Below are 12,268 nucleotides of genomic sequence, written 5' to 3' on the forward strand. Positions count from 1 at the left end.
TTTTGAGACGGAGTCTCGCTCTGTCACCCAGGCTGGAGTGCAGTGGCCGGATCTCAGCTCACTGCAAGCTCCGCCTCCCGGGTTCACGCCATTCTCCTGCCTCAGCCTCCCGAGTAGCTGGGACTACAGGCGCCGCCACCTCGCCCGGCTAGTTTTTTGTATTTTTAGTAGAGATGGGGTTTCACCGTGTTAGCCAGGATGGTCTCGATCTCCTGACCTCGTGATCCGCCCGTCTCGGCCTCCCAAAGTGCTGGGATTACAGGCTTGAGCCACCGCGCCCGGCCAATATTGGAAACTTTCTAAAACGTATCTAGCTCAGCGTGATGCTCATTGCCTATCACGTTCTAACTAACATCACCCTCTAATGGCCGGACTCCTTGACGTGACATTAGCTCCCTTCGCTATCTGGTTCCAACCACTTCAACCACTTTTCCAACTTTATCTCCCAGTCTGTCTTGTTCTAACCATGCAAGATGACTTGCAGTTCCCTCAAACACTTTTCTTCCTTCATGTCTTTTCTCATGCTGATCCCTCAACCGGGAATATCCTCCTTGGCAGTCCTTCACTATGGAGGGCATAGTCATCCTTCAGGTCTCAAAGGGCACCTTGTCTATGCTCTCCTTGTCCATAGACTTGGAGGGAGGGGTTATTATAATCCTTTGTTTGTGCCTCACTTTTGGTCCTTGTTTATCTGTGTATGTGTGTGTTCCTCCCAGATTTATTCCTATTTTTATCATCTTCAACACGTAGCATATTGCCTTGCACAAGTGTTCACTTGGTAAATACGCATTAAATTGAATTAAATAGAAGGCACTTGCCAACTATTGGATTCAGTAAAGTGAATCATCTATGAGTCAGTATGAATTATTAGTAAATAAGTCTGGCTCATGCTTTGACATTTTTCTTCAGGTGACAAATATTACAACAGACAAAAATATACCACAGAAGATCCCAGGAAATAACATATTGGTGCTTCTCTCTTTTCATTCCGACAGAGGAGTCTTTGTTTACAGTTGCAGGAGTGAGGCTCAAGCCAGAAATGTGTGACCTTTTGGCCTCCTACCAGAAAGGTCACCACCCAGCCCAGTTTAGCAAATGCTGATGAAAAGAAAGGGCGAGATCACCAAGGTTCTTCCAGGTAAGTGGTTGCAACAGTGAGGTTCCTTATGGACAAAATTGAAAAGCAATTGGTGCCAGGTGGAGAGGACATTGCTCAGGGATTCAGAGCACCTCTGTGCTGTTTCTAGTTCTTCCTCGCAGCTCTAGGACAGGTGACCTTGCCTCTTCAGGCCTCCATTGCCTGGGCTGGGCAAAGAGAATAATTACATGCATTGCCTGTCTCTTCCACTCCTGGAGCAGAGATAAAGTTCCTAAGACAGAACTTCCAAGCTTCCTCATCAGTGTGAAATCTTCAGCTGACAAAGGTGGGATGAAGGATTAGAACTGTTTTCCCTTAACTAGGGAATTCTCACTGTCAACTGACAGGGCAAAATTTGTCCTGATAAGGGTAACCAACTGTCCAAGTTTTCCCCAAGACCAAGGGGTTTCCTGGCTGTAGGATGCTCAGTACTAGAATTGGCACAGTCCTGGGTAAACCAAGATGGTTGGTCACTTTTGTGGCACAAATTACCTTCCAGGTAATCTTGAGTAGGAAGGGGTGCTGTGAATGATTTTACCAAAGCCACTATACCCCTTAAATGAGTACTGCTAGCAGGCACAGGAAGCCAGGTGGGACAACTCCAAAAGTCACTGTAGTATAGACAACCCTGCAGATGTCTCAAGAACACTTCCCATACTGGGGCTTCCATGATGGTAGATGGAATCAAGATAGAGGAATCAAGGTAGAGCCCACCTGCAGAGCCTGCCAGCCAGCCTGCCCGCCCGTTAGGTGACCCTGACTATATCCCAAACCACAAGCATTATCCTATGATTTGGCCACCCATTTGACAACACAGCTTGGCCATGCTTCCCAGGGGCCTAGATGGTAACTACTGGCATCTCCCTACACACCCCCGAACACTATCACTCACATGGCTGGAGTCACTCTTCATTCTTTCTTTTGATCTCTATCTTTGGCTGTCACGATTTAAAGGTATATACACATTAAAGTTATCTGCTTCCTGGCTCTTCCAAGATCATTGTCTTGTCTTCAAAGAGCAGGGAAGTTTTAAAATTGTAGCTGATCCTCAGAGCATTTTATGAAATACCTAAGTTTGTATTTTGACAATACACATTTAGAATTACAATTGGTGATATAATATGGTATTTCCCAAGCAAAATATTCTCTAGAGCAGAGCTTTTACTGTGTAATTATTTTAAACCTGCTAGTTACAAGGACAGAATGAACTTTAGCCACATTCTGTGAAGTGGAGGGCTTACCCTTCATAAAATTATCAAAGACACTAATGGAAATGGACTCAGATGGTGGTGCTCCATTAACATTATCATTATTTCTATTGTTGTTATTTTATTTTCTTAAGCAACTGGAAGGTAGGGAGATAACCTTACCTTTCTGATCTACAGTGACCTTCCACAAAGAATTGTTACCTGTAGACATAAATTGGTCACAATAGAAAATCAATTAAATGCAGTGTGTCAAGCTTGTGGGCTGCACCAGCAATTGAAGAAGGGAGAAGGCAGATTTCGCCTCTGCTGGAGTAATCTCATGATGTCCCTAGGCCTTGGTACGAATATAAGGAGATAAAACCGAGATGAGCCACAAGAGGGAAAAGCTAGAGCAATTAAACTGTTTAATAAATGGCTTGGGATCAGCAAAATCTAGAGTGCTAGAGTTAAAGAGACTAAAAGCAGTAATCACATGGACACTTGGGGCCTGTAAATCTCTTCCAGTGAATTGAATTTATGTTAAAATATTCACTTTTCAGGAGAGTCAAAATGTAAATTGGGGTATTAGGACTTCGTAACTGGCAGCAATGCCTCAAAATTAAGATTCTTGAAAGAGCTTCAAAATGTTGGTTTCAGGCAGGGAAAAAATGTATACTAATGTCTACAACAGAGAAATAGAGGGGAACTAAAATTTACTGGATAGATACTACACACCAGGCAATACAGTAAGGGCTTTACACATACTCTTTCAAAGCTCAGCATGTTTTGAGCAGTCGGTGGTGAGTTACAATGATAGTTTATAGAATCTGTCTGGAGATAGATTTTGATTATTTGTAAAACTTTCTCACTTCTTATAACCAGGGTTAAGGTGCTGCCTCCCTTACGCTTTATCATTACCTTTTCTATTAATATATATAATGCCATCAATAACTTTGCAATGTTTAACTATTTTCCTTCATCAATACTCTGTTGTTCATTATTTTGATTGTGTTTATTTTTTATTCACTTCCAGGGCTGTATTTCTGCAGTTTTGATTTTCATTTGCTTCAGCCTACTAAGAAGTTTCAAATATAACTCCGTACTGAACAAGGGGTTTTATGCCCTCGCCTATGATGTGGAATAGTTTAAATATGATGTTCGAGGCAACAGTACATAATACTGGAAGAAAAGTCAATGGAAGGTTATTGCTATTGTCATTTGCCTAGAATTTAAGTGATTGATTTTTAAAAATTAGACATAAACTAAGATAGTCTGAGAAGAGGACTTCTGAATAATTTCATTCATTTTGCCATTTGATAAGAGATTCCTGGGCTAGAAGGTTGATTTCCCAAAAAGACAGATAAGAGACTGACAATGTGACAAGAATCTGGAGACAGAGCTGGTGCTTACAGAGACCTGCCACTCCTGTGTTCGCTTACAGTGTCTCCCAACAAAAGGATTTCTGTGGCAAAGAGAAAACTAGTCTAAAGTTTAGAAAAGTCTCCAGGGAAGACAGTTTCTTGGATAACGTTGTCAACAACAGGACTTCCTGAGGACTATTTATTATTATTTCGTAGGGGGCACTTCCTCACTCACTAAAGTGGATTATCAGAACATCTTACCACCCAACCCATATTTTAGGAGTTTGGATTTGGCTGCTGATTAGAATTGAATTTCAGGCTATCTCCTCCTACTGAATCTTAATTGTCTGTGATGATGGCAACAGTGATGGGGAATCTAAGCACTGATTTGATGGTGGAGATACTGAATAAATAGATGGGAGCAGAGTTCCAAAGATATAATTTAAGCCCTGTTGCACCACCACCACCACACACACACACACACACACACACACACACACCTCAAGTAAAATGAGAGATCTGTCTTAGCTAACATGTGTGCCATTTTATACAATGACTCCTTCTAAAAGAAGCCAGGGAAGCTCAAATCACTTCTGTCTATGGATCATCTCAGGAAATGTAGTAGCCTAGAAACCAGAGACCTCTGTATATCCTTTGGAAGAACAAGGAGGAACTAATTAAGAGAGAATTACAGAATAGTAACTATCCCCCAACGTCTGAGATGCGAAAAGGAAAAAGACACATGGGTAGCCCAAATCAACCTGCCTGAGTAAGTATTTGATTTTAGTAAGGCATTTGACAAAGCCTGTCCAACTATACCTGAAAGATGAAACAGTGTGGGTTGGGTGATGGAGCAGATATATGTACTCAAATCATGGCAGTTATTTAACCCAGAGAAAGGCCAGCCATGGTGTGCTACAACGTTCAGTCTTGAGTCCTATTCTGGTCAAATATTTTTATTAATTACTTGAATAAATCAGAGTACTTGGACAACTTATTCATACAACTGCTCAGAGTAAGTACTATTATTATTAATTTATGACTTCTATTTCACAAAAGGTGAGACTGAGGCTCAGTGAAGTTAAATAACTCCTTCATAGTAGCATGCCAGACTTAAGATGCAAACCTCAGACCTGGCTCTCCAATGTTCCTGATACCTATCAAATTCAGAGAATATATAACTCTTGCAGAGACAGCTGCTATTTAGTATTGGATCACGATTCAAAAGACACCTTGCTAGAAGCCAATGAACAGCAGGCCAAAGCAACACTTATTTCTATCAAATTTCATCTGACTTAAATTCTTACACTTTGGGCTACAACTTTAAAAAGGCTGTGACTTAGTGGAAATTGGCACTTTTAAGTACAATATGAATTAATAGTATAATTTCGCTGTCCCCCAAAGATAATGCTAGTACCAATTGAAAGTTCAGGGATGCTACCGTTGACGCATCAGCAGGAGTTCTTGAGCAGTTTCACCTGTCCATCAGTACACTGAGTTCCCACAACAGTAGTGGGATTCCTCTGGCTCCCTGAAGATATGAGAGCTGTAGGAGGGATTCCCATGTTGGAGGTTAGAACAGCTGACCTCCAGTGTCCCATCTAATTCCAAGATTCTCCAATAATGAGTTTGGAACAGCTGTGGACAGACTATACTTGGAATTATGGTTAGATACTATTGCTGCAGGAATGGATAGACAAATTTGGTTTTTTAAAAATTGATTTTATTACGTGGAAGTTGACAGGATTATCCTCTTTATAATGGAAGATACATTATGCTTATGCATATGCATATACATTATGCATATGATTATGCTTGTGCTTCCTTCTTTAATGGATTTACCTATTCAAAAGCTTAATAAAAAGTATAAGACTCTAAAACATTTAAATCTTTCATTTCTCAGTTTTATCAAATAAACATTCCTGGAATTTGTGCGTATTTTTTCATCCCATGTTTTTGTTGTTTCTTCTGTATAGACAAACACCAGACTTTTAAAAACATAATTTATTTTTGTTCAGTTTGAGGCACTAGTTATTTTAGTGATGCTTACTTAGCCACTAGTGCTATTCACCTAATATTTCTGTCTTCCAGGCATCCATAATGGGGTGGCACTTCTTGGCTCTCAGATGGGTGGATACGGCCATGTGGTTAGTTCTAGCCAATAAATTGTGAGGGGAAGTGATCTGTGTCACTTCTGAGCCAAGCATTCATTTGATTGCCAGCGTAAGACTCTCCAAATTTCTTTCCTTTTTTTTTGTTTTGTTTTTTGAGATGGGGTCTCACCATGTGGCCTAGGCTGGTGTGCAGCGACTATTCGCAGGTTATGATCATCACACACTGCCCTCAAACTCCGGGGTTCAAGCAATCCTCCTACCTCAGCCTCCCAAGTAGCCAGGACTACAGGTGTGCACCACCACATCTGACTCAAATTTGTTTTTACTTTTCCCTTGGTTCCAGTGACCAGGAGTGTTTAAGATGATCCCAGAATGAGAAGATGTAGAACAGAGTTCCCGGATGACATATGATGAAGGTGTGGTGGAATAGAGAAGTAAAACTTTATTGTTTTAAGCCACTAAAGTTTAAGAGGATCCCAGAATGAGGAGATGTAGAACAGAGTTCCCAGATGACATATGATGAAGGTGTAGTGAAAGAGAGAAGTAAAACTTTCTTGTTTTAAGCCATTAATATTTTGAGGTTATTTGTTACTATAGTATAACCTAGTCTATCCTGACTGCTACCAGGACACATAAAACACACACCTGCACTATCCAACGTGGTAGCTACTAGAACATGTGACTATTTATATTTACATTTGAATTAATTATTAAATTAAATTTAAAAATCAGTTTCTCAGTCAATGTTCAATAGCTCAGAGGCTGGTGGCTGCCATATTGCATGATGCAGATAGAGAACATTTCTATTATTGCAGAAAGTTCTATTGAACAGTGCTGACATAGAGTGTCAGGATTTATATGAAAGTTGATAGTGATGTCTTCTAACATTTCTTGATATTTTAAGTGTGCATTTAATACCACCTTGAAGTTAGTCTCGAACGGTTTTGCCTTTTAAAAATAAAATCTCTGAGAGCCTCCAGTGGATGCTGGAAGAAAATAAATCACTCTGAAAAGTTACACTTCTTAGAACCAAACAACTCAGAAGGTCTTTTCCTGAAGGTTACATTGACAGAGAAGATGAACACCTTTTGTTTAGTTTTGACACTTTTCATTAATAAATTCTGAGGGCAGTTTTATTTTAGTCCATCCTCCCTGATTTTCTGCACGTTTTCTACTTCTAACTCTTCTCTATCCCTAAGTGGGTTGATGTGCACCTGATATAAGATCTCATGTGCTCAGTAATGAAATCATCCAAGTTTATTATCATCCTTGTACACAATTGTTTCTATTGTAAGAACTATTAATATCATTGGATATTACAAGAAAATCTTGTAAGTAGACCAAAATGGAACTAAGATATAAAATAATCCTTCTCATTAATTATTCAACAAACATCCAGCCAATAGAAATACAAAGATTAACAGTTTCCCCAAGGATCATATAGTCTAATGGAGAGTTAGCTTTAAATAAATATAAGATCCAGTGACAACATATCAATCTACCCTGTCACAGAGGAGATGATGTAGGCTTTGTCTTGAAGGGAGAGTGTGCCAGGCAGACAATTGAAGGGATAAGAAGATCCCCAATGTAAGGGTGTTATAGAAAGGACAGGAGCTGGGAGAGGTGACATGAACCTGTATTTCTAGCTACTCAGGAGACTGAGGTAGGAGGATCCCTTGAGCCTAGGAGTTTGAGGCTGCCTGGGCAATACAGCAAGACTCCATCTCTAAAAAAATAATGATAATAAAACTAATAAAAAAGAAAGAACAGGTTGTTTTGGGTTGTAAGGAATTGAAAACCCCAATTCAATGGCTTAACCCACAAGGGTATTATTTTACCTAAGAAGCCTAGAAGTAGGTGGTTCCAAGATTGATTCATTTGATGGGTCGATGACATCACAGGGACGTAGGGTCTTTCTATCTTTCTTCAGTGCATCTTCAGTGTCCTTCATTGCCTTAGTCCTCAGGCTGGTTCCTATCATGGTCACAAGATCCTGCCACAATTCCCAGCATCACATGCAGAAATGTCTACATCCAGTTGAAGAAGAGACCATCTCTTCCTGTATGCTTCATTTTAAAAGAAAGCACAGGCCGAGAGCAGTGGTTCAAACCTATAATCCCAGCACTTTGGGATGCTGAGGCGGGTGGATCACGAGGTCAGGAGTTCAAGACTAGCCTGGCCAAGATGGTGAAACCCCATTTCTACTAAAACTACAAAAATTAGCTGGCCGTGTTGGCAGGTGCCTGTAATCCCAGCTACTCAGGAGGCTGAGGCAGGAGAATCGCTTGAACCTGGGTGGCAGAGGTTGCAGTGAACCGAGATCGTGCCACTGCACTCCAGCTTGGGTGACAGAGTGAGACTATCTCAACAGCAAAAAAAGAAAGAAAGTACAGTTCTCTTTATATCTTACTGATCAGACTGTCACATACCTGCTTCTGAAATGCTAGCAAGGGGAATTCGATGGCTGCTTTAGAATGTTCAGGATTTCCTCCTGATCTGAAGCTAGGACCACCTCTCCTGAGGGGCAAATTCCTAAATAGTCATGACAACCTATCAGTCTGCCCTATCACAGAGGAGATGACTGAGGAAGAAGTAGGTACAGACTGTTGGCCAGACAACCAATAGAATCTGCCACAGCAACTAATTGACCATGGGACTGTGTGGTGTTGGGTGGGGGCAGTGGGAGGTGAGGAATGGGCATAAGGTTTCCAATCTGGGGGCCTGGACGGCTTGTTACATCATTCACAGTTGGGTACTTCCTTTGAGAGAGACAGTTATGAGCTCACTTCTAGACATCTTGAGTTTGAGGTACTGGTGTGCATAAGATGATTAGAACTGCCGGCCTGGGAACAGGACATGGAGACGGCTGTGACTGTGTGTCATCTACACACTGATGGTCCTTGAAGTCCCCAGGATGTGACTGCCCAAGAGAACATATCTGAAGAGAGGAAGCACAAGAATTGTACCTTGGGAAAGCTCGTATTTAGAGCATGGAGATGGAAGAATCAACAAAGGAGACAAAGCATTAGTGGTTAGAAATTGGTAGGAAGGGGAGGTGTTGCGAGGAGAGGGGAGGAACTAGAACCATTCTGTGTGAGAGAAGTTAGGAACGTTCCAAGATTGAGTAGCCTGCAGAGAAAACCGTCAGGAAGGTGCAAAGAAAGGCCGTGGATTTGGGAGGCTACCGGTCCTTGGTAACCTACAAGGGAGCAGCTTCTGTGGCATGGTGGTCATAGAAAAGCATAATGGATTAAAGAGACAGTGACAGGTATGAAAGCAGAATCAGGGAATATCTTTCAGAAATTCTTGCATAAAAGGATAGGAAAGATGGAGGACTCACTACAGTGTGGAAGGACTGATAGGTTTTGTGTTTTGTTTGGCATAGGAGAGATTATACATTTTTATGAGCTGAAGAAAAAAGAAAGAAGTTGAAGAATCAGTGGATAGTCCAAAAATACCAGGCATGATCCCTTCTCGAGTTCTTGCCTGGCTTGTCCCGCTGCCTAGAACTCCTCTTCCAAATATCCACACAGCCAACTCTCTTGCCTACTTCAAGCCTTTGTCTAAATATCACCAGTTGGTGAAGCCTATCCTGGCCACCCTATTTAACGGGCCATTAATTTGGAAGCCTCCTGCACACCAATCCCCCTTAACCTGCCCTATTTTTCTAAAGCATCTTATCACTTGTTGTGCTCCATAATAGATTTACCAATTTATAACATTTATTGTTTCTATCTCCCCCCAGCTGGAATGTAAGCTCCATGAGGATAGGAATCTGTTTTATTTTGTTCTATGTACATTTTTTTGAGATGTAGTCTTGCTCTTGTCACCCAGGCTGGAGTGCAATGGCATGATCTCGGCTCACTGCAACCTCTGCCTCCCAGGTTCAAGCAATTCTCCTGCCTCAGCCTCCCAAGTAGCTGGTATTACAGGCATGTGCCACCATGCCTGGCTAATTTTTGTATTTTTAGTAGAGATGGGGTTTCATCATGTTGGCCAGGCTGGTCTCAAACTGCTGACCTCAGGTGATTCACCCGCCTTCGGGTGAGCCACCACCTCCAGCCTAGGAATGTGTTTTACTCAGTGGTGTATCTCAAGCACTTTGAACACTCTCTTGCACGTAGCAGAGTCTAAGTAAACATCTTTTGAATGAATGAATGAATGAACTCTACCATGTTTCAACTGCAACCCAGCACACTTTTTCTCCCTTGCCCTGTACTGTTTTGGCTTTTCTTCATATATGACATACCAATGTATTACATTTATTGTGTTTTCTATCTCCCACAGTAGAAATCAAGCCCCACAGGAACAATGATTTTGATATGTTCAGTTACTGATATATCCCAAGCACCTAGAATTGTGCATGACACATAGTCGGTGCTTAGGAAACACTTGTGGAATAAATGAATCAGTGAAGATTCAGAGATTGAAGGAAATGAGATTAAGAGTCTATGTTTGCCTGGGAGAGGGTAAGAGATGCATGTCCTCTGAGACTGGAGAAGAAAAGTACACAGATAAAATATAATCAAACCACTGAGCAGGTGTACCGAATCAGGAGCCAGGTGGTACACAATCAAGCATTTGTTCAAATCTGTCTCTACCACTTACTAGCTGTGCGATTTGGGGGCAAGTTACCTCCCTTCTCTGCTTTCACTTCCTCCTTTGTAAGATAGGAATAATAGTATCTGACTCATAGAGTTGGTGGTGAGGATTAAACGAATTAATACATTTAAAATATTTTAAAGAAGCTGGACACCATGGCTCATGCCTGTAATCCCAGCACTTTGGGAAGCCAAAGTGGGAGGATCACTTGAGGCCAGGAGTTTGAGACTAGCCTGAACAACATAGTGAGAACTCATCTCTACAAGAAATGAAAACATTAACTGAGCATGGTGGCACAGGCCTGTAATCCCAGCTGCTTGGCAGGTTGAGGTGGGAGGGTCACTTAAGCCCAGGAGTTCAGAGGCTGCTGTGAGCTGTGATGGTGCCATTGGACTCTAGCCTACGTGATAGAGGAAGACCCTGTCTCAAAATTAATAAATAAATTGGGCTGGGCACGATGGCTCATGCCTGTAAGCCAGCACTTCGGGAGGTTAAGGTGGGTGGATCACCTGAGGTCGGGAGTTCGAGACCAGCCTGGCCAACATGGTGAAACCTGGTCTCTACTAAAAATACAAAAATTAGCCAGGCGTGGTGGCGCATGCCTGTAATCCCAGCTACTCGGAGGCTGAGGCACGAAAATCGCTTGAACCCAGGAAGTGGAGGTTGCAGTGAGCCGAGATCATGCCATTGCACTCCAGCCTGGGTGACAGAGCAAGACTCCGTCTCAAAAACAATAATAATAAATAATAAAATATTTTAAACAGTGCCTGGCACATAGCAAGCACTATAAAAATTAGGTGGTGGTGGTGATAGCAAAGTGAAAAAAAAAAAAGGAACAGGGGAATTAAATATGCTAATAACCATGGGGCTTAACCTGGAAGGGAAGGCAGGAGGACAATATGGAACCAATTTAGATTTAACAGTGAGTTTGGGTTTGGAGATGAAGTTGGGAGGAAAGTCGACAACACCTGATTCTGGCTCTCTCACATTTGTAACCAAATGTGGTTACATTTGGTGAGCCTGGCTAGTTAGAGCTGCAGGAACCCTGGGTTTCACTAACCTCCTACTCTGAAGAATAGATGAAAAAATGAAGATCAGAGTTTTAAAATACAGATATTTTTCTCTACAGACAAATTCCAATTCCTGAAAACTTGTATGAATAAAATAATGGAACTGATTTTTTCCGCTTTGAGATCTTTTTGGTTTTTGTTTTAGTTTTGTAGATATTTTGTAATTTTTTATGTTTCAATGTTTAGAGAAAGATCTAGGGGATTTGAGGCAGGAAACACAAAAGGCCAGGCTAATCACACAAACAGCGCCCACTACAATGGCTGCAATGGGCCACGCATCTCTGGAAAAGACAGTTCCCCCAAAGAGTGCCTGGGGAAGGCAGATAAAAGACTGAAGTTGGGTCATGTGACAGGTGTCACTTGAGTAACGATACTGGGGCCAGAGATGAAAGCCCACTCCTTCAGGTCACATGACCCAGCTTCATTACACTCCCAGCAGGGGGTTAGAGAGTCTGGATGCCATTTTTACTTATTTATTTATTTGTGTTTTTTCCCCTTATTCTGTGATAATGAGAAAATGTTTAAACTCCCATCTCTGTGTTTAAACATTTCTTCCTGCTGACAGCAGCGGGATACCCCTTGATCAACTGTCAGATTGGAAAGTGCAATTTTTCTGGAAAGTAAACAGCATGTTAGCTGGTTGGAAATAATTTTCTGTTTATTGGTAGCTGTTATTCTAGGAGTGATGGAGCCCTGTGACAGCACTTGTCAAGTGAAGAATAAGAAACAAGTTTGGAAATACCATTAAGACATAGCTCTGACAATAGGGCCTTACGAGTTTTTGATAGAAATGAAC

At 41.6% G+C, this 12,268-nt stretch overlaps 1 protein-coding gene across 2 annotated transcripts in view; it reads left to right on the forward strand.

The window, feature by feature from the left end:
• The window catches only part of CDK15 (cyclin dependent kinase 15), an 88,244-nt gene extending 87,142 nt beyond the window's left edge, over nt 1-1,102 (forward strand). The window contains exon 13 of one of the 2 annotated variants that reach the window (XM_026449259.1): nt 996-1,102. In XM_026449259.1, the coding sequence (XP_026305044.1) occupies nt 996-1,102 (107 nt within the window). The remainder of the gene's footprint in view (nt 1-995) is intronic. The other variant, XM_026449266.1, reaches the window with a different exon arrangement.
• Nucleotides 1,103-12,268: the final 11,166 nt, after the last annotated feature.

This window comes from Piliocolobus tephrosceles, chromosome 11, assembly GCF_002776525.5.
Source record: "Piliocolobus tephrosceles isolate RC106 chromosome 11, ASM277652v3, whole genome shotgun sequence".
NCBI classification, from domain to species: Eukaryota; Metazoa; Chordata; class Mammalia; order Primates; family Cercopithecidae; genus Piliocolobus; species Piliocolobus tephrosceles.